Source organism: Salminus brasiliensis, chromosome 2 (assembly GCF_030463535.1).
Source record: "Salminus brasiliensis chromosome 2, fSalBra1.hap2, whole genome shotgun sequence".
NCBI lineage: Eukaryota > Metazoa > Chordata > Actinopteri > Characiformes > Bryconidae > Salminus > Salminus brasiliensis.
In genome coordinates this window covers 58,986,402-59,009,803 of record NC_132879.1, presented here as the reverse complement: position 1 = coordinate 59,009,803, position 23,402 = coordinate 58,986,402, and the positions used below count along the sequence as shown (strand labels likewise).

Sequence of the window (23,402 nt, the reverse complement as noted above, 5' to 3'; positions counted from 1 at the left end):
GGCTGAGTGAGTGAGACTGACTTACTCCTGCAGAGAACCGGATAACAGAGTTTACCCGGCGGACAGACTGCAGGACACGGGAGAGGATATCAGACAGTAGAGAAGAAAAAGGTAACGTTTGTCCTCCGCGCGCTCGCGCATTTACCGAGAGCCTCGAGAGTCTAACTTTACTCCTGCTGTGTGGACTCGAGCTGAGTGGCATGCGCGCGTGGGATCGTTGCCGATTTACTGTGTGTGTGTGTGTGTGTGTGTGTGTGTGTGTGTGAGAGAGAGAGAGAGAGAGAGAGAGAGAGAGAGAGAAAGAAAATGAATGACAGCTTGGTGGTCTATAGTGTGATCAATATGGGGTTCCTTAGTGTGCTGTATGATCAGCATGGTGGTCTATAGTGTGATCAATATGGGGTTCCTTAGTGTGCTGTATGATCAGCATGGTGGTCTATAGTGTGATCAATATGGGGTTCCTTAGTGTGACGTATGATCAGCATGGTGGTCTATAGTGTGATCAATATGGGGTTCCTTAGTGTGCTGTATGATCAGCATGGTGGTCTATAGTGTGATCAATATGGGGTTCCTTAGTGTGCTGTATGATCAGCATGGTGGTCTATAGTGTGATCCATATGGGGTTCCTTAGTGTGCTGTATGATCAGCATGGTGGTCTATAGTGTGATCAATATGGGGTTTCTTAGTGTGATGTATGATCAGCATGGTGGTCTATAGTGTGATCAATATGGGTTTCCTTAGTGTGCTGTATGATCAGCTTGGTGGTCTATAGTGTGATCAATATGGGTTTCCTCAGTGTGATGTATGATCAGCATGGTGGTCTATAGTGTGATCAATATGGGGTTCCTTAGTGTGCTGTATGATGAGCATGGTGGTCTATAGTGTGATCCATATGGGGTTCCTTAGTGTGCTGTATGATCAGCATGGTGGTCTATAGTGTGATCAATATGGGGTTTCTTAGTGTGATGTATGATCAGCATGGTGGTCTATAGTGTGATCAATATGGGGTTTCTTAGTGTGATGTATGATGAGCATGGTGGTCTATAGTGTGATCCATATGGGGTTCCTTAGTGTGCTGTATGATCAGCATGGTGGTCTATAGTGTGATCAATATGGGGTTTCTTAGTGTGATGTATGATCAGCATGGTGGTCTATAGTGTGATCAATATGGGGTTTCCTTAGTGTGCTGTATGATCAGCTTGGTGGTCTATAGTGTGATCAATATGGGTTTCCTTAGTGTGATGTATGATCAGCATGGTGGTCTATAGTGTGATCAATATGGGGTTCCTTAGTGTGCTGTATGATGAGCATGGTGGTCTATAGTGTGATCCATATGGGGTTTCTTAGTGTGATGTATGATCAGCATGGTGGTCTATAGTGTGATCAATATGGGTTTCCTTAGTGTGCTGTATGATCAGCTTGGTGGTCTATAGTGTGATCAATATGGGTTTCCTTAGTGTGATGTATGATCAGCTTGGTGGTCTATAGTGTGATCAATATGGGGTTCCTTAGTGTGATGTATGATCAGCTTGGTGGTCTATAGTGTGATCAATATGGGTTTCCTTAGTGTGCTGTATGATCAGCTTGGTGGTCTATAGTGTGATCAATATGGGTTTCCTTAGTGTGCTGTATGATCAGCATGGTGGTCTATAGTGTGATCAATATGGGGTTCCTTAGTGTGCTGTATGATCAGCTTGGTGGTCTATAGTGTGATCAATATGGGGTTCCTTAGTGTGATGTATGATCAGCTTGGTGGTCTATAGTGTGATCCATATGGGGTTCCTTAGTGTGATGTATGATCAGCATGGTGGTCTATAGTGTGATCAATATGGGTTTCCTTAGTGTGATGTATGATCAGCTTGGTGGTCTATAGTGTGATCCATATGGGGTTCCTTAGTGTGCTGTATGATCAGCATGGTGGTCTATAGTGTGATCAATATGGGGTTCCCTAATGTGATGTATGATCAGCATGGTGGTCTATAGTGTGATCAATATGGGGTTCCTTAGTGTGATGTATGATCAGCATGGTGGTCTATAGTGTGATCAATATGGGGTTCCTTAGTGTGATGTATGATCAGCATGGTGGTCTATAGTGTGATCAATATGGGGTTCCTTAGTGTGATGTATGATCAGCTTGGTGGTCTATAGTGTGATCAATATGGGGTTCCTTAGTGTGCTGTATGATCAGCTTGGTGGTCTATAGTGTGATCAATATGGGGTTCCTTAGTGTGCTGTATGATCAGCTTGGTGGTCTATAGTGTGATCAATATGGGTTTCCTTAGTGTGATTAATATGGGGTTCCTTAGTGTGATGTACGATCAGCATGGTGGTCTATAGTGTGATCAATATGGGGTTCCTTAGTGTGCTGTACAATCAGCATGGTGGTCTATAGTGTGATCAATATGGGTTTCCTTAGTGTGATGTATGATCAGCATGGTGGTCTATAGTGTGCTGTATAGTGTGTGTGTGGTGGTCTACAGTGTGCTGGGTAATCTGTGTGGTGGTCTGCACTGTGCTGTGTAATTTATGTGGTGGTATGTACTGTGCTGTATTGTGTGTGTGTGTGTGTGTTGGTTGTCATCTAAGATTGTGTTAAATCTTCCATTACAGATGCACTTTTGGGTGTGGAGGGGGGAGCACAACAGAAATATTATTACCTAATACGGCAACTGAATGATTATTTTCTGAAAAAAAAGCCCTGAGAGATTAACTGCATTGTAAATGTGAGTGCCATTGCCTATTATTCAGAGTGAAGTCACTCCAGGATGTGCCTTTTGGTTTAATCCGTTTTCTGCCCGTGGACGGATTTAGGGCATTTTACTGTCTGACCATCTGTTATGGAATAAGCTTGCCAAAACACTACTGCAATTAGACGGCTAAATATATTTCAGACTTTACATAAGAATGTGTGAGATACTGAACTGTATGAACTATAAATATGTATCCAAATATTTATGGGAGGTAACATATTAAATGTCAATAATTGACCTTTAATATGGACCTTTAATTTATTGACCCCATCAATAAAAATGTATCCAGTCTGATGTTACTGATGTTTATCTCAGTAAATACAGCATTAATCTAAGATGAGACTAATATTCCCAAAGGGAAATTAGTGTTCCCGCACCCTAGATGCACATTACAGTGCCATTACAGTGTTGGTGTATAAGAATAGATCAGACAAAACATAAAAATATATATTTAAGCTAGATTTCTTTTTTTATTTCTATTTCTAAAAGTTTCAATGTAACAAAAAAGGAACAGGCCCAAAATAAATGTTTGGGCACCCGGTATGGCCAGTCTGTGTCACAGTTTGTAAAAGCTTTGTAGCAGTTAAGAGTCTTTCAGTTCAAATTTGTGGGATTTTTGCACATTGCTTAATTTCAACCTGTACTGAACAGGGGTGTTCTTTTTATTAAATTATGCACCCTCCAAACTGGTATGATCAATATGGTTTTCTTTAGTGTGATGTATAATCAGCATGGTGGTCTATATATAAATTATGCACCCTCCAAACTAGGGATGTCCCTATCAGAATATTTCCCCCTCCGATCCAATCTAAGTCTCTTAATGCTAAATATTATCCAATACTGTTCCGATCTTAGTATCAGTTTCTATAATGAGTTATTCTGCACTGATTGCTTCAGTTTATCTGTAGTATTTTCATTCCATTTCTCTGTAGCTGTTGCTGTGAGTGTTTGCTGTATTAGTGATGAGTTGTTAGCGGATATGTATTGCAAAGTCATAGCAAAGTTTACAGTTCAGCCAGTGAGGTTCAGTAAAAGTACTCATTAACAGTCTCTCTCTGACATTCCTCAAACACACAGGTAATGCATCATTAACAAACACCCTCATGTACAATTGTCCAACTCACATTCATTTAGCTGTATGTAGTCATGAATATTCTTATATGCTTAAAAACAGCAATTTTACAGAAATCCTTGTAAACATTCAATGTCAAAGTAACAAACATTTATTTAAAGTAATTTACAATAATGAAAGTTGAAAATAGGTTTTGATGAGTAGAAAGTTAAAGAAAAGACTAGGGATAAGCTGAATGTTAAGGAAAAGGTTGGAGATGAGCTGGAGGCCAAAGATGAGTTGAAAGTTGAAGGAGAAGGTTGCAGATTCGCCAGAGGGTACAGGAAAAAGGCTGAAGATGAGCAGGATATCGAAGGAAAACACTAAGGATGAGCTAGACTGTGAAGTTAAATGCTAAAGATAAGCTGATGGTTAAAAGAAAAGACTCAAGATGAGCTTAATGCTGAGGGGGAAAAGCTGTAGATGAGCTGATTGGTTAAAAGTATAGGCTGTGAGTTGGTTATCAGCAGATGAGTTGATTAGATTGTTAAAAGTAAAGGCTGGAAATGAGCTGGAACTTGTGGAAAAGGCTATAATAGGTTGAAGGAAAGTTTAGAGTGCTTGTGTAGGTCATGTTCTCAGAGTGGAACAGACATGAAGAATCATCTGAGGTTGGTTTGTGTTATGAACTGTAGGTATTGGGGTAGCTCTGCTGTGTGTGTGTTAGTTGAGCCTTGTTGCAGGTGATCTAAGGATTTATCAGCATGAGCTCGGCCTCTGTTCTAAAACCAACCTTCTGCTGCACAATTACTGCCTACTTCTGTGTATGTGCGTGATCTAGGGAAGCTTCATACCCAGCTGTTCTCACACAGGAATTTTTATGCTGGTATGTGGAGAAATTCTGCTTTGTACATGCTCTGATGCTCCTTAAAAATGTCTATCAGTGCAAAACTCACACAAAAACTCCTCAAAACACAATACATAACCCATAGTACATCTGAAAAGCGTGGTTCTCTGTCAGAAACACCTCCATCTGTTCTCCCTGATTCCTCACTCTGCATTTACCCTAATCTCACTTCACCTGATAAGGGTCTGATCGTTATCTCACGCTATGTTTTCTAAGTGGCATGCCGCCGCACGTTAAAATACCACACAACCTTTAGTCTGCAAAAACACCACCAACCCTCCCTCAGAATCAACACCGTCAAACCCTCCATATCAACCCCATCAACAACCCCATCCTTTATCTCCACCGCCCCCACCAAAATTAACACAGTTAACCCCTTCTAAAGTCAACACCACCAAACCTCCCTAAACAGTACCTGTCAACCCCCAATCAGTCCCCATCAAACCCCCTTCAAATCAACGGTCGGAAGAATAGTAATAAAGACGTCTTTATTTTATAGAAATAAAAACAGTGCGGTCGGTAGAATAGGAATAGAGAATAGTGGAGAAAAGAGGAAAGAAAGGAGTGTGTGTTCAGTGCAGAAATGCTCATTAGAGTAAAACAGTGATTTTGAGCTTTAAGCTCCTCCTGCAGGAGATCAGAGAGAGGCTAATTAGCTAAAGCAGGCTAACCTGATTTAAAAAGAGAGAGACTTTAATCTGAGATTAGAGAGAGAGAGAGAGAGAGAGATTCTGAATGTTATTTATTTATCTGAGATCTGATCAGATCTATTTCTTTCCTGTTTTGAAGTCAGATATGTGACTGGACTGTGCTGCTTGTGGGTGGACCTTCTCAGGTCTCAGGTCAGTGGATGTTGAAAACTAAGGGCCGATTTCCTGGTCAAAGATTAAGTCTAGTCCTGGACTACACAGCATTCTGAATTTGAAAAGGTGATCATGAGCCACTGTGGTGTCGGTGATGCTAATGTTCTGGCTGATCGGTGTATGTTCTGTAATCAGACGTTTCATATGAGCAGCCTACTAAAACTCAGCCATACTGACAGTTTAATTAACTGTCAGCAATCTTTCTCAAAATGGGTACAAGTGGAGAGCTGAACCATAGACCCACTTCACTCTCTACAGTAAGAAAAAGTGCACTTATGCTAATCTAGCCTCCTTGATTTCATAAGATGGCAGACTCTGATTGCTGACTGGGTCAGAGAAGGCTGCAAAGAAGGGCATCTTAAACTTCCACCCTCAGCCCCTAGGTCCCCCTGGAGGATGTGCCTGGGGTTCCTGCTCACAAAGCAGTTTTACGGAAATCCGTCTCTGAGCCCTTGATGAACAGAATGAGGTGTCAGTGGCAGAAAAAACGTCCTGAGAGCAGGAAGAGCAACACCTCATCTGGCCAACACCAGATAGCAAAACCAAAGCTATGTGTTGGTGTTTGAACACTAATTGCCTTGGAGTCTCCACACAGTGGGACATACCTGGACTAGGCATTGCAGGATCCAGCCAGGGGTTCCTTTATTCAGTTCAGAATAGCCATTGTAAAAAAACCTTAACGGCGATCAGGCTCTGAGCCACTAATAAGCAAAATGAGGCAAAATTAAGGCCTCCTCTGGCCAGCAAGCAGAACAAGAGCAGGGAGTAGGTGTTTTTGCTGTGAGGATTTGATTGCATTCAGCAACAAGAGCGTTTGTGTCACCACTCCACGTCATCCTCAACTCCCCAACTCATCCAAAACATACTGGATGGAGCATCATCGTTCTCTATAGTAGCGAAATGTTTTTTTTGGCATGTTGCCAATAGGTTCATGTGTATCTGTGTATCTGCTCCAGAGAGTCCTATTCTATTGGCCTCTAGTCTCTACAGGGACTGGACAAACTGTGTGTGTGTGTGTGTGTGTGTATTTGCACATCTGTGTCAGCAGGGTGCAACTGAAAGTAGCTGAATGCATTCATTTGAAAGGGTGTCCACAAACATTTGGACATATAGTGTATTAAACACTTGAATAAGGAAATGACTAATGGATGTAGAATAATTAATGATGAAATGAGCCTCATTAGGCAAAACAATGATTTACATAATAAGCCTTTTAAAGGGAAGATGAAAGAGAATGAGCATTAAACAAGTAATTTACAGGGTCAGCTTAGACTTACAGACTGAGACTCTGAGTCTCTGAGTCCCGAACATTGATTGGAGGATATTTCAAGACTGAGGAGCTTTTTTTACCCAGTTTGGTACTGTCAATCACCCACCCGCTCATAGCTCCCCCTAGCACTAACAATGCTCCTGACACTTGGAATGTAAGGACTTAACACATGTCCTTCCATATACGTGAAGTCAGCCATCGCCTTCTTTCATTGCTGGTCAGCCAACATGCTCGGAGGAAAGTACAACTTAGTTATCTAAACTAAAGCAAAACATGCACCCTAAACATTGGAGAACTGTTGTTGTAGAACTTGTAAACTGTGTCATTGGTGGGTAGGGGCAGTGGTGGGATGTGCCAGATCCTCAGCTCCACCGCACTAGCACTAACAGACTGTGCTCTCTCAGACTTCCGCCACTGATGGCAAAGGTTGAGAGGGGTCTTTGTACAAAAAAAAGCAGAGGTAGCTTTCATTATTCTGGGTATTAATAAGAGGCCAGCACCTACTGAACTTTTGATCATGATGTGGAATGAGGTCATTTGGGCTTTTGGCCAATTCAGTCAGAGAAGAGAGATAGGCTAAGCATGCCTCAGTGACTGCTAGTGCTCCTATGTATTCTATAAGGCTGTCTGAGTATTTCCAGTTTAGTCAGTTTAGTTAGGTTATGGTTTGTGTTCCAGCTTTTGGGCTTTGCTTTGGATATGATCATTATACCGAGGGGTGAGCTGTTTTTTTTTAAATGTTTTTCTTCTTAGTGGCGCCACGTTATCTTAACTTGAGCAAAATGTGCACTCTAAACATTGGAGAACTGTTATCTTATGCTTGTGAGCTGTGTGATAAGTGGAGAAAAAAAGCATCTGCATTATGCTAATGTTATTAATGATGTAAATGTGGTTAATGAGGTATTTATTAATGATGTACATTCGTCTAATGATTCTGTATGTAAGCAAGGTTATTCACATTATGTAAATAAGGGTTAATTATGTTTATTATGCAATTATTTTAATTATATTAATTATGTAAGTGATGGTAGGTTTTGGCCTAAAGTGGTCTTATTTAACCAGAGCAGATGCTCTCATTTGACCGCAGCACTGTCCAGCTGCAGAACCAACTCTATATATAACCATCTAACGTTGCACACACAGACACTCAGTAAGTTGTGTTTTGTCCAGCAGTACTGTGGGAAAATGAAAAAATAAACAAACACCGAGTTGATAGGAGGGTTAAATGTCACTTTAATTCTGTGTGTGTTTGTGTTTTGTAAGATGCCATGTATCAGATGTGGAGTCGGGGGAGTTGTGTCTAGAGGAAACTGTTGTCATTCCGGTCATTCCAAACATGGTTGACTCACTCAGCCCAGACATGTTTTCTAGTTTAGTTTTGCACTGTGTTCCAGAGTACAGAACCAAGTCCAGACTGGCCCTGTAAGTTCGACTTTAGAGGCTGTACTGTTTTTCAACCATATACAAGAATACAGTGGAGTGAAATAACATCCCTTCAGGCCCATGGTGCAACACAGAGCAACACAGCAGTACACAAGACTACAGTGCCTGTATTTTGGGAATGGTGGAAGAAGCTATTGGAGAGTCTTGCAAGTCTTGCAGTAATGGCCTTCAAGACTGGGGTTTGAACAAGAGTGGAGGTGACTTATGGCTTTATAGATTAACTGTTTGTCTCATAGAAAAGTATTAATATTATTGATATTTAAGGTTATGTGTTATTTCTTTTTTCTCTCTCTCTCTCTCTCTCTCTCTCTCTGTGTGTGTGTGTGTGTGTGTGTGTGTGTGTGTGTGTGTGTGTGTGTGCGCGCGCACGTGTTTTTTTTTTTTTAGGTGTTGCTCAGATGTGCGTCCTTCAGCATGCCTCGCTGATCTTTCTTCTTATTTCATGATGAACCAGGCATGATCCCCAAAGTCTATAAACATGGAGTTGCTGATTATAGCCAGCATTTTGTCTGTCACTACTCTGGCCATACCCTTTCCCAAAGATCTACAACCAATCAGCACAGCTGGACCGGAAGGTTTGTATCAAATTCAAATACAACAATAATGCTGGCATGTAATAATTTGTTGTATATTATATTTATTATTAGTCCTCTGAAATGTATGCTCTAAATGTATGCTGTTTGGACATGAGAGGTTATGGTTCTGTGTTGATCATGTTTAACTGTGTGTTAGGTAATGTGTTTAATTACAGTTCTGCTGCTCTGCAGATTCGTGCTTATTTCCCAGTTTTCAGGGTTTAGTGTCGGATAATGACACACAGCATTTGGGACTTGACTTCCAGCACATGATCAGAATCAACCGCATGCTCTACATCGCTGCCAGGTCAGCCAATCACATCTCTTCATTAGTTACAATAGAAACACAACTCATCCACCTTTTTAGCTTTAATGGTAGTGGCTGTATTCCATCAAATTTCTGAGCAGTTTACTCTGGATACAAATGCTGCCCACAGTGTTTTCACTACATATAGATTACAGTAATGGCCCACTGCCTCAGGTTCGGCTTCAGGATTTTATAAAGTGTCATAAAATCGCAGTTACAAAACTTTGCAGAGTGCTTACTTTGAAACGACAGACAAAGGAAGTGGAGATGTGATGATGCCCAACCCAGACTTTATATCTCTTTGCTCCCAACAAGAGGAAGGGGGAAATAAGAAGGACAGGGAGAGGAAAGAAGAGAGAAAGGTAGATTAAATTAGCTAGGTTTATGTAGATTTTACAGTTGAAAAGAACGTTCACAGGGCTCAGATTGATCCAGCAGCTGGAGTCCAAAAGAGCACGATTGTTCTTTCAAAGGTGGGTTGACGGCACTTCCTCCCCACATCACTCGTAGTGTGATGTTTGACAACACATTTTCCTTCAAATGCGCTGATTATCTAATGATGCTGCATCAGCCGCAGTTTGAAAAGAGGCGTGTCGGAGGTTAGTGGTAAAATGATGGTGAACACTTTATTTCATTTAATTTATGTGAGTTGAGTGTAAAAATAAACTTGAACCTGGTGATTCTCTGCTCTCCATGCCAGAGAGAGTGTGGTCACCGCTGCTGAAAAAAATATTTTTGCCCAACAGATTTGCAATAAAAGCCTTTTTAACAGCAACATTTCCTGCTAAAAGACTAAGTTTTAGTTTATGGATATTTAAAAAAAAGTGAGGCATTTACCCCCGATGTCCCTATAATCCACAGGACCTTCTGATCATCTGATCTGATGTTTCGTCACTCAGAACTTTCCATTTAAAGCAACTGTAGCATGTTGGCTGGGATGTGTTGGCTGGCAGGGGTATGATGGAGGCTACAGCTCTGGGAAAGAAGCTGTTCCTCAGTTTATTGGTGGGGGATCTTATTATCCTGAACCATTTGCTGACAGCAGGTGTTCAAACAGGGAGTGACCACGGTTTCTGGTGTCCTTGATGATGCTGCTAGACTTCTTCCTCAGTCAGCTAGCATAGAGTCCAAGTTTGGGAGTCCCATTCTAACAGTGCTCTGTGCTGCCTTCACCATTAGTGCAGGTCCTTCCAGTCAGTGGTTGTTCAGCTTGTATGCCACACAGTGGAGCACTTGGTTAAGATGCTGGTGATTATTCTCTTGTATAAACACTCCAACAGTTTCTGTGGGGCTTTGGGTTGTTTATATGTCCTATAAAAAAAAAGTCTTTGGAATGTTTTAACCAGGTGTGAGGTGTTGGAGGCCCTTGTCAGCTGTTATGTAGACTCCAAGAAACTGAAGGATTCTGACCCTGTCTACTGCTTCTCCATGTATATAAAGGAGAAGGTGGTCTATTTTTGTTCTCTTTGAGTCAGTGGTAAGCTTATGTGTCTTAAAGAGGTTTTTGTCTATACTCCGATCAGAGATGATCCACATCCATTCTCCTAACTTTTTGTTATTTGCCCAACCATTGCTGCATCATCAGCAAATTTAGTTATGGAGCTGGAGGTGTGAATGGGGTTGAAGCCATGAGTAAAAACCATGAGACTCGGCACAGCCCAGTAGTAGTTGTTGTGTTTTGGTGTGGAGGAGGTGTGGCTTCCAAAAAGCCCAAGTTTTCCAATTTCTAACCAGATTGTGGGGGTGATTATGATAAATGCAGATCTGAAATCCACAGATCCTGTTTTAACATAACAGTCTTGTTCTTCTAAGTGTATCAGAGCAGTGTGGATTGCTGTTGTTATAGCATCCTCTATGTAGCAATTTGGAGGTAGGCAAACTGGTGCTTATTTACATCAAATGGATGAGCATTTTTTGACTATAGGTGTTGGAGCCACTGGATGATAGTCCTTAAGGCAAGTTGCAGCTGATTTCTCAGGCTCTGGGATTAGGATGGAGGATTTAGGACATGTTGGAACAGCAGCTTGTTGTAACATGAGGACATATATGTTGGTAAACACCACTGTAAGCGGGTCAGTACATGCTTTCAGCAACCAGCCAGGCACTTCATCTGGGCCTGCTGCTGTGCTAGCATTGGTCATCCTCAGGGTGGTACTCACTTTTAATATTCCACCTCAGATTTCAATTAATATCAGAAGCTTTGCTGTTTGAAATCGATTGCTACATTCAAAAGGATTTTAAAGCGTTAAAATGTTTGTCATAAAATGATTGTGGATGGAAATTTAGCTATACTGTCCAGATATCATCATGTTGTCACCATCAATCTGTATCCCAGCACATGTATTGTCTAGTTGAGCTTTGACTTGGAATGATCTGCTAGATAATCCAAAGTAATTGACAGCTCATTGGTTTCCTTTATTTATTCTCTCTCTCTCTCTCTGTCTGTCTGTCTGTCTGTCTCTCTCTCTCTCTCTCTCTCTCTCTCTCTCTCTCTCTCTCTCTCTCTCTGTCTTTCTGTCTCTGGGATCATGCAGGGATCATGTATTTGCTGTCAACCTCTCAGCTTCAGTAAACCAGATTGTCCCTCAGCAGGTACAGCACACTTGTTCACACTAATGTTTTGAATAATTGTGTGTGTTTGTAAAAAGCTAAAGGTCGTTTTGGTTTCCACTCTGCAGAGACTTACATGGAAGTCTAAAGATGTGGCAAAGTGCACGGTTAGGGGTAAAAACACAGTGAGTACACTTACCTTCTCTGGGCATTTTCACATTTAAGTACACACACAGGACCGATTATAAGCTTGTTTGGGGAAGGGTGGGGGGTTCATTGATGTCTGTTGACATTGCACGTCCTGTGATTAGGTGTAAAAGTATCTATGAAATGATTTGTGCAGCCCTACTGTGGATTGACTAATTCAAATGTCACTTTTTTGCATGCATTTTGGCAAACTAGTAGAACCTAGGTTCATTCGTTTAAAGGTTTGAAGCAAACCTCAGATCACCGATTTCAGGAGCTCCAGAGACTTTCACACTTGACTAAAACATACTTAAACTCTCAGAGCAAGCAAACTCTCTCTCTCTCTCTCTCTCTCTCTCTCTCTCTCTCTCTCTCTCTCTCTCACTCTCACTCACTCACTCACTCACTCACTCACTCACTCACTCACTCTCACTCACTCACTCTCACTCACTCACTCACTCTCTCTCACTCTCACTCTCTCTCACTCACTCTCTCTCACTCTCACTCTCTCTCACTCTCTCTCTCTCTGTGTGTATGTCTCCCTCTCTCTTTCTGTTGTAACGGTGTGTTTCCTGGATGTGTTTTTAGGATGAATGTTACAATTACATAAAAGTTTTGGTTCCTCGAAATGATGAAACCCTCTTCGCCTGTGGAACCAATGCTTTCAACCCAACCTGCCGAAATTATAGGGTAAGGTGTGTGTGTATGTGTGTGTGTGTGTGTGTGTGGAGTTAGTTGTTGGAGATCTTTAGCTTTACATTTCTTTTTATTTCAAAGGCAGATTACATTTCTGTGGTATTTCTGTGGTATTAAAATTAAAACAAATTAGTTTTTTAGCTGTGACATTTCTATATGGATAAAAAGTATTGGGACACCACAAAAAAAAATATATATATATAGTGATATCTGATACATTTTAGAATACTTGCTGCCCTCTAGTGGCCAAAGTGCAATAAAAAACATCCGATATTTACTATAAAGGACTTTACTTTTTACAACAGCAGCTCACAGTTGGAAGAAGGTACAGTTCTTATTGAGCTCCTTTTTATGAATCCAGACTAATACACACTCTGTCCAAATGTTAAATGCACCCATTCAAGTTGCACCCCTTACTGACACAGATGTGCAAATTAAATGAATGTAGTTAGGAAGTCTTCTGCTCTGGGCAGCAGAGACAGTTATTCCAACAAAAGCAGTATTAACTCCTTTTGACTCTTGATTTCAAAAGAAACAAGGAATGAGCAGGTGTCCCAATACTTTTGTCTATTTAGTGTATATTTATTCAGGCTGAATCTGTTCTTGGTCTCTTATATATATCTTGTAGAAATTGGGACAGTAAGCTGTCATTTCATTAATTTACACTCAAAATAAATTGATTGATCATTCTCCCTGTGTGTGTGTGTTAGTTGTCATCTTTGGAGCAGGTGGGGGCGGAGCTGGTTGGTCAGGCTCGTTGTCCATTTGAGTCACGTCAGGCCAATGTGGGAATATTCGCAAGTAATAAAGCATATTCGTATTGTATCATATTGTGATCCACATTTCTGGAGGTTTTTAGTGACCGTGTGTGTGTGTGTGTGTGTGTGTGTGTGTGTGTGTGTGTGTGTGTGTGTGTGTGTGTTTCAGGTGGTCATTTCTATTCTGCTACAATGTCAGACTTCCAGGCAAGTGATGCAGTGATTTACAGGAGTTTAGGAGGAGAGGGCAGTCCAGTGTTACGCTCAGTTAAATACGACTCCAAATGGCTCAGAGGTAAGGATGGTTACTCAAGGTAGGAGGATGGGGACAGTAGGGTTACACGAGACAGACACATACCATTACAATAGGCATAAGGTCAGTGTCACTGGGCTGACTGGCAGGATGAATTATACTGAATTTGTACTGGCTAGACTGGCAGAGCCAGCTGGATTATACTGGGCAGATCAACAAGGTCTGTAGGGTCAACAGCATTAAACTGGGTGTACTGACAGCGCAAGTAAGGTCAGAAGGATAACACTGAGCAGACTGGCCAGACTAGATTTGGGTCACACCAGTAGGCTATTATTTAGGGATTTAAAGCCTTTTGGAAAAGTAGAATTATGGAATACATGATAATTCAACAGTCAGGTGGGAGAAAGGGTTAAAAAGATATAAAGAGATGCAGAAAAAACAAGCCAGAGGCTAACCTCCTACTTCTTCTTCTCTCTTTTCTTGCTCTTTATTGTCTCCCCCCGACCCCTCTTAAGAGCCTCGTTTCCTGCATGCCATTGAATACAGCAGCTACGTTTACTTCTTCTTTAGTGAGATTGCTGTGGAGTACACGACTCTCGGGAAGGTAAAACATAAGCACACAACATACAACAAAGAACTAGGAAACCCAGGTATAAATACATGGCACAGAAGATTAAAAGAACAAAGGGGCTACAGTTACACACATTGTTTTGCAGGTTGAGTAGCTCCAGTTTTTTTGTGTAGGTTAGGTAACTCTGGGTGTTTGGGCAGGGTGGGTTGTTTAGGGTTGGGCGGGGCAGGATGGATACCTCAGAACTGTTGGGCAAGTTGGCAAGGTCAGGGATTTTGAGTAGGCAGGCTCTGTCAGGGCTGTTGGGAAGGTTTGGTAGCATAGGCAACCCCTTTTACAATCTATTTGTGCCCATTCTTGTGTTTAGTGTATAAATCTATTTGTAAATAATGCAATCTTAATTTATAATCTTTTCTGGAAAAGGAATGCAAATAATTTTACGTAAAACATTACATATTCATGTCTTATTTAAAGTGCATATTTGTGTGATTTCTTTTCGTCTTAAAAAACAATATTAAAAAACTGAATTTGATTTGTAAAACTGTGCAACATTAAACTGCCTAAAAAAGCTGTGTCTGTCTGTGTGTGTGTGTGTAGGTTGTGTATTCACGTGTTGCACGTGTATGTAAGAATGACAGTGGTGGGTCTGCACGTGTGTTGGAGCGTTACTGGACTTCGTTCCTAAAAGCTCGGCTAAACTGCTCAGTTCCTGGAGATTCCTTCTTCTACTTTGATGTGTTACAATCAGTCAGCAGCATCATACAGATAAACCAGCGCCCTGCAGTGGTGGGAGTGTTTACTACACAGATGAACAGGTAACTATCACCCATATACTTACAAACACACTTGGATACACACATATTCTTACCTCCCTGTCTGTGTGTGTGTGTAGTATCCCAGGGTCTGCGGTGTGTGGGTTCTACATGGATGAGATTGAGCGAGTTTTCCAGGGCAGATTTAAGGAACAGAAGGGGACGGATTCAGCCTGGAGTTCAGTTCCAGAGGAGCAAGTCCCAACACCACGGTAAAACAAACACATTCAGAAATGTGAAAATATAAATAAATGTACAGCAATGCCTTTTTTTATACTGATGATACTCTATGATGTTTGTGTGTCCCACAGTCCAGGCTCGTGTGCAGGAGATGGTTCTGCATCTGCTTTCTCTTCCTCTGCCCAGTTTCCTGACTCCATGCTCTCCTTCATTAAAGCTCATCCACTCATGGATGAGAGCGTGTCCTCCATCAATGACCAACCATTCCTCACTCAGACCACCAGCAGGTAAGATATTTGTGTGTATGTACACAACAGAAGGCATGATTCAAGGATTATGCTTATGAGGAACATCTGGCAAGTGTACGATTTCATCTAGGGTCAATACTGCTGCCTGATCACTAAACCTTTTCTTGTGCAGAGCTTTAAAATGCCAAAATTGGCCCAAATTTAGAAGTAGAAGATTACTTTGTTGGCACTTGAACCTATTTCCAAGTTCTGCTAATGGTCTAACCTTTGGGTTAATGGATGATCTGATTATTTCTGAATTTACATAAATATCCAAAATATGATGCAACACTACTCACCCAAGACATGACCAGAATGATTCAGGGGTCTAAAACTGAGCAAGGCATCCAAAAAACATCCATTGTGTAACATAAAACCATCAGAATAGAGCTTATCACCTCAGTGTCTTAGCAGAATAAGACATTGACACTATGGCCCAAGGGTTGTGAGTTCGAATTCTGGATCTTGCTGCTTCACCATCAGCAGCTGGATGCTGAGAGAGCACAATTACCTATGCTCTCTCCTGGTGGGTGGATCTCTCCTCCTATCACTCCCATTGTGATGCTGGCCGACACACAATGATACTTGCTGGCTGATGTATTAGGGCTGGGGATTTGGGGATTTCTTTAAATAGTTTCTTGAACCATTTTTTTGGTTTGTTTTTGTTTGTTTGATATTTAGTTTGTATTGTATAATTAACCAGGATAATGTTTAGTGGTGCATGTGTGTTTTTTTTGTTTGTTTTGTTTTGTTTTTTTCACTTGATGCTGAGTGTTTGTACTTTTGCAGCTATAAGTTAACTCAGATTGTTGTGGACACGGTTGCTGGACCGTACAATAATCGCACGGTAATCTTCCTGGGCTCTGAGGATGGACATGTTCTGAAGGTCCTGATGAGTTCTGACCCAAACCTTTCCTACAGCACCACAATGCTGGAGGATATACATGTGTATAACCCCTCAAGGTGAGTCTAATCATCTGCACTTTAGACACTGTAGTCTAAATCTCATAGCATAGCTGCGTAGATGCATGCATGCATCATCATAATAAATATAACAGAAAATAATAAATAAATAAATTAAACTGTTGTAATGGTCTTTTGACCGTGGTGTAGTAGTCTTTTATATAGTCCTGTGCAGACTATTGACATTTGCATTGTAAATCATTGCGGTAGTGCTTGATACAGCAGCCTTGTACTTGGAGCAGCTGCCGCTAGTTTGAGTTGTCCCAACACTCTGTTCCATACACTGTGCTCCCTGAACTCAACACCTTGTTACCTGTACTCACTCAGAGTAAATCTAACCTGCCTGTGTGTGTGTGTTGTAGTTGTACCGGAGATCGCAGGGTGTTGGGACTCGAGCTGGATAAGGAGCACCATGCCCTGTTTGTGGCATTTTCCAGCTGCATCATCAGAGTTCCCCTCAGCCGCTGTGCTAAGCATGGGAACTGCAAGAGGTCAGATACACACAAACACAAACACTACAAATCCCATGTTTACATGACTAAAACACACCAACACACACACACATAGCCTGTTTGCTTGTGTGTGTAACACCTTTGTCTGTCTACACAGCCGCTGCCTCTACTCTCGCGACCCCTACTGCATCTGGCTGCGCACAGGAAGTTGTGCTGACATATCACCAGGGTTTAAGTAAGTACCACATCACTTCCTGCTAGCCAGAGTGGTTGCAAACAGTGCCTGTGGTTGAATGTTAGGATGGTTTAGTTATAATCTTGTACACAATCTTATATACTGTCTTTACACACTAACACACACACACACACACACACACACACACACACACACACACACACTCTAAGAGGGCCAGATCAGCTTATTACAGATTTCTATTTTGTGTGTGTTTTCAGGGCAGGGTTTGAGCAAGACATTGATGGTGAACAACCTCAACTCTCTGACATCTGTAATGGTAAGTCTCTGTCCCCATGGTAAGAGATTGAAATTACTCATTGCAGTGGTTTTACTTTACTGAATTTCTATAATAGCATTGCAATTAAAAAAAGAAAAATGCACCACTATATCAATGCATGTTCATTGATATAGTAGTAAATTAGAATATCCTAGCTGGTTATTGTAGATTTAATGTTTTAGAAGTGAGCAGAGTATGTTGTATGTATGGAAACGCTAATGTCAGGCGAGGAAGGAAAATGTAATGGGCGATGTTAAATTACTCAGATTGGGGAACTGGTATTAGCAAGAAATGTAGGATTAGGAAGAAATAGGGATTATGGATACAGGGAGGCAGAGGGGAATTGAAGGTTGTGAAACCTGGAAATTTGAAAGAAATGAAAATTAGAAGTAGCGAAGAACTGGGGATTGGAGACAATTGGGCATAGGTAGAATTTGGCAGATGTGAGTGTGTGGGGGGGGAATTAGGGATTAGGGAGAACTGTAAATTGGGGAAAACTGAGGCAACTGGAAAACTAGCACAACTAGGAATTGTGTAGGGAGAAATAAATAAGTAAATAATTACTGAGAAGAATGGGAAGAACTGAAGATTGGGGAGAATTGGGGATTGGTCAACACTGGTTAGGAAATCCCTCAATGAAAGTTGACAATGTGAACACAAAGTGAAACTGCTGCAGTTCAGTTGTAATGAGTAAAACTGCAGTAGGTGTTTTTGTTTGATTTATTGCAGTAGTTTTTCATTCTCTGTTTTGGTGGTCATCTGTGTGGTCACCCATTAACACATTCATGTTTATTTATTTTTTTTGTTTGTTTGTTTTTTTTAGTAGATGTAATTTCAGAGGAAGAAAGGCCTAACTCAGAAATTGATTCAGCATTTGGTTAGTATCATTTCAGGTATAAACTTCACCTAGACTTTTATTGAAGTAAGCTAATTGATGAGTATTATTATAATTATCACTCTGATCAAGCACTCTAATTACTCTCATCAAGTGCTGAAATTAGGGTGAAAATTGAGACATTGAAATCATAGTTTTGTTATTGTCTTGCCATTTTTTTGTGTTTTTTCTCTGTGTAAATAAATTAATAAATCATGTCAAAACTTATTTCTGTTTTTATCATTCTCAGATCAGACAGTAGAACTTTGTCTCAGCTAAATCCTACCCTTTTATTTAATTGCATACAAATATGCTTTTTACAAGTGGCTCAGCTATCCAGTGCACCACCTTTAAGAGCCATGACGCTTTGCCATCAGCAGCCAAAGTCTGAGAGAGCACAAGTGGCCGATGTTAATCGGCACAGGTGACTATAAGCATAGTGTGGTGGAGCTGGCACTTTCCTCTGAGCGTCTCGGCTGCTCTACGATGCCATTGATGTGGTGGCTGCTTTCACATGTATCAGAGGAGATGTGTATTAAGTCTATACCCTCCTAGGTCAGGAGCATTGCTAGTTTTAGGGGGAGCTACGAATGGTTGGGTTAATTGACAGAACCAAATCAGGATAAAAGGGGAAAATTAAGAAGAACAATTATTTATTAATTAGCATTAGTATTAAAGGGCTTATTTAATTTCATACATCAAATCAGTCAGAGCACAAACACAAAAAATACAGGATATTGAAAAACTATGCAATAACTATGCAAAACCTTTTTTTTTTTTTTTTATTAATAGACTGGATTTAATAGTGAGTTACAAGTTTCAAAAAATGTAAATTGGTCTGAAATTTGTCTGTTCAATAATGGAGGTTTGAAGCCTTTACAAAGAAGTGTAAAATTGTTTTCTGTAAAATGTATATGTAATGTATATCATTATATCATTATATCATTACATATCCTATGTATCTCATTATTTGGTAAAAAAAATCCCCAATGTTGTGTGTTGTGAATTCTTGCTGTAGAGCTTGTGTAGCTCTTTTTCTTACTCAGTTGTTAACAACACCCCTCATTCCATCCCCAGATGTGTCCGGCATGTCCAGTGTCTCTGAGGCTGAAAGCTCCAGCTTTAGCGTACACTACACACTGCTGATTGCTTGTGTGTTGGTGGCGTTTGTGTGTGGAGCATTTCTGTCTGCACTGATGGTTTCGTGTTATTGTGGCCAGATGGGTCATCAGATCACAGGTTCTGACCCACAAGCCAAACTCAGTCTGGCCAAACTGAGCGGCCTGCTGGAGCCACAGGCCCGCAGAGCTTCTGAGCAGATCTACTGCTCATTCCTTTCCAAGCCCATGCAGCATGGAGTGGCCAGCACAAACACGGCGCTCCCCGGAAGCAGCCTAGACCAACAGAGGTCCAGCCTACCCACACCTGACTCCACACCTGAATTGACCATCAAACACCCTCAAACAAAGACCATTCAGAGCCAGTGGGAACAAAATCAGAACTGTAGGAATGGCCCGGAGGTTGTTCCTTTCACTCAAAGTGATAACCAATCAGATTCAATGACCCTTTCCAACAACCAGTCAGCTTCCCTGTCTTTCTCCATCAACCAGTCAGTTTCCCTGTCCGTTTCTGACAATCAGTCAGCTTCTCCGATTCTTTCCCGGTCTCCAGTGGATTGGCAGTGCCAGGGTTCAACGGTTGATCTGGACAAGTTTCTCAAACACTTGCATCAGGAGGTGGGCGGAGCCCCAGAAGAGGATCGAATAGCTGCTGTGACTTCAAGGCTGTTGCCAGAGGCTACAGGCCCCACTCACTGTGCTGTCTCAGTTGGAGAGGCTTCTTATTACAGTTCATCAACCCTCCCACAGGATCACAAGCATCCAGCAGAGCAGATGGAGTCAGTCCTCCAGCCTGAACCAGAAACAAAGACAGGGAGAGATGAAGCAGTGGATCAGAATCCGGAGTGTCTGGTACGACGTCCCTCTCAGCGCCTGACGCTAATAAAACTGGGCAGTGGCGCTGCAGTGTCACGCCAGCACAGCTTTAACCAGCGGAGGGCACAGCAGCACAGGCTGGTTCACATCAGTCCTAAAACAAATGGACAAAAAAGCTTCGACCACAGTAACAGGGCTGACAAGTTTGACCATGCTGACAATGCTAATGGTTTAAACCAAGTTAACGGAGCTGGTGGATTTGACCATGGAAACAGGGCTGATGTTACTGACTACAGGCTGCTGCTCCCTGGGGGTTCATGCCTTACACGGCAGCACAGTTACAGCGAACAGCCACACACACAAGCGCACACACACCGTGCTGCCATCATACGGCGAACTGCCTCGCTTAAACCACACCCCCCCAAACCAGTCCCCTACGGAGTATACCCAGCCACTACTGCCCTCAGGAGTACACACAACACCTGTAACTACTGACTCTGCTAACACACACCCAGAGGACACCCTTTCACATATACCACACTAACCGTCTATACTGCTCTCTCTCTCACACACTCACACACTCACACACACACACACACACACACACACACACACCAAATAAAATATTCTGATTATTTAATTTAGTTGTTATTCTTTATAATCTGCTTCACATTGTAACAACTGTTTATATAATATAATATATAGAGAGTGAAATATACAAAGTGCCTTTTTTATGACAGTATCTGTGCAGTGTGACTACCTTGTGTATTCTGAAAGTACAAGCACTGATTAACCCTTTAAATCTTTATGGCACTGGTAAGGACTTCTGAGATGCCATAAATATAGACTATTAAATATTATTAAATAATACATATTACCACTCTGTTGGTGTTGTCTGTAGTTACAGTTCACCCCAATAAATAAATGCCTGTTACAGTGCAAAGCAGAATGGTCAGCTGTGGGTCTAGAAGGTTAAAACAAATGTGAAATATATCCAGATTATCTCAGGACTCAAATACTGACATAGATCTTTTCATCATTTGAATATACTTATTCTAAAAACTTTCTAGCTGACAACCATTCAATTTACAGTTATTCGGTTGGTTCTCATAGCAGTAAGGGAAGAGGTGTTTGAAGACATGACACATTTTTTTTAGTAAAAAATAATACAAGTTTATCAATCTCCAGACAAGGAAACGAAAGAGATTAATGGCTTCCCCAGTCATGCTTAGCCACAAACCTCAGAAATCAGTTGAGATTATAGAACTGCAGAGATGAAAAAAACCCTGCTGATGTCATGTGATCAACTATGCACTGTATATGACCTTTTTACTGATGTTTATGAAAACACTTGTTTTTAATTGTAAAGTACTGATATTACTGTCTGTACTCTTCTGGGTTTTTGTAGTTTTCCTTTCTTCCCAGTGGCTGAACTGGAGCAAAGGGATCAGCTGTGTAAGTGTAAGCACTGTGTTCACATTGTGTTCATGGGTTCAAACAGTCCTGAGCCCTGTTTGTTTACTTAATGTTCAATAAAATACTCATATTTCAATATTGTTAACTGAACTTTTTTGTTAAAGCACTTTTTCTTTATAGAAATACTGAATTAACGAACCTTAAACTTGAACTCTAAATTCACTGATTTTGATGTGATCTTGATGACATTCAGTTATCATAAATTCAATGATTGTGATTGCTGTTACTGGATTTCTACTAAATAAGGGAAGTTCATGGCAAACTTACCAAACCATTATCAATTGCTGTTAACAGAAATGCAACATGTTAACATGTTAACATGTTGAATTTTAACAGAATTCAACATGTGCCAACATGTGTTCAAAAATAATTAGACAATAATACATTAAACTAGCAATTTTAATAAATCATGGGTTGATGGTTCTTATGAAGAGCTATCCTATAGTTTTGGAATATTTGAATACTGAATTTGAGCAGAAGCCCTGTATATTTCTGATAAATATTGGTAAAATCCAAATTCAGACCATAATGTCAGAAAAATGATATTAAAGTGTGAAATTTGAAAGATATATGCATAAATAAATGCAGAAACATTGTTTAAGAAATGTTCAAATGTGTTGATTCTAAAATAGTTAAACTGATGACATCTTTTTTTCATTATGTTCCTCAATAATTGTGATGTGACTTTGGGTTTGAGAAGTGAGCTATATAAATAAAACTTCTGTTCGTTATACATAAAAACACAAACCTGCATACAGAATTGGGGACGGAATTTCATTGTTTGACATTATTTTAATTATTAGTTACAGACAGTAAAGGAATGCATGGATATGCAGTGTCACATAAAGAGGTTTCAGCAAAGCACGGTATTACATAAACACTTTGCAGAAGCCATCAGAATAATATTATTAATAATATAATACACTGTGATAAACTAAATCGGGAGTATAACAGGACTATCGACCAGTTTTCTGGTTGCTGTCAGTACAACACTACGATTTTATGATGTAATATTCAAAATCATAAAAATGTAAGTGATGGAGCTTCAAGTGGCTTAGTGGTCCAAAGCACTACCACTCTGGCCCGGGGGTTGTGAGTTCAAATTCAGAGCCATGCCATTTAGCCATGTTTGTCTGCACAGGTGTCTGTTAGCTGTTAGGTGGTGCTGGGGATCTGACCCTTTTTCTCTGAGCATGCCGGCTGCCCGGCAATGCCACATTGGCGACAGTTTGAAAAGAGGTGGTGTCTGGGTTGTGTGTGGGTTAATTGGCAGATCCAGAATGGGCGGTGGGGTCGACACAAATAATAATAAAAGTGATGACTGTGTTTTTTAGTCCGATTAGATCAGACTGTGGTCAGACTCTGTAGCGGTTTGTTTGTGGTGAGAGCATGAGCTGCATTGCCTCTGTGTGAAAACAAGCTTTACAAAAGAACCTAATCTTCTTCTGTACCCTAACTCTGTTCTCCATCACAAACTTACTCCTGGATCCACAAGAACTTTGTTTCACAAGAACACAGCTTCACAATCACGCTCAAATCACAGGTAGTACCTGAATAACAAAATAAAATAAGTTACAATTTAATTTCTTAGTAACATTTCATAACACTATATAAAAGTGGTTTACCTCATTTTGTTTGTTTTTATTGAACTCTGACAGCATCAGGCATTGGTCTACTTTTATCTGCTGATACAACACTCAGAGTGTCTTCAGACATCAGATAGGGTTGGAAC

The 23,402-nt window shown here is 40.8% G+C and overlaps 2 protein-coding genes across 6 annotated transcripts in view; one reads left to right on the top strand and one right to left on the bottom strand.

The window, feature by feature from the left end:
- The window catches only part of LOC140549580 (uncharacterized), an 85,765-nt gene that overhangs the window by 18,282 nt on the left and 44,081 nt on the right, over nucleotides 1–23,402 (bottom strand). The gene's annotated exons all lie outside the window — the stretch shown is intronic.
- On the top strand, nucleotides 10–21,746 carry sema6ca (sema domain, transmembrane domain (TM), and cytoplasmic domain, (semaphorin) 6Ca). Of its 5 annotated transcripts, none has more exons than XM_072673294.1 (18): nucleotides 10–111; nucleotides 8,739–8,859; nucleotides 9,052–9,166; nucleotides 11,701–11,758; nucleotides 11,845–11,901; nucleotides 12,491–12,592; nucleotides 13,309–13,399; nucleotides 13,526–13,651; nucleotides 14,125–14,213; nucleotides 14,778–14,995; nucleotides 15,073–15,204; nucleotides 15,304–15,459; nucleotides 16,249–16,422; nucleotides 16,785–16,913; nucleotides 17,032–17,109; nucleotides 17,328–17,386; nucleotides 18,210–18,263; nucleotides 19,338–21,746. In XM_072673294.1, exons 2-18 carry the CDS (start codon nucleotides 8,763–8,765, stop codon nucleotides 20,687–20,689), a joined length of 3,087 nt encoding a protein of 1,028 aa, XP_072529395.1. In that variant the 5' UTR covers nucleotides 10–111; nucleotides 8,739–8,762; the 3' UTR covers nucleotides 20,690–21,746. The 5 variants fall into 5 exon arrangements, with proteins under 5 accessions (XP_072529395.1, XP_072529396.1, XP_072529394.1 ...); XM_072673295.1 differs by having other exon boundaries at nucleotides 8,672–8,859; nucleotides 18,213–18,263; XM_072673293.1 differs by having other exon boundaries at nucleotides 8,672–8,859.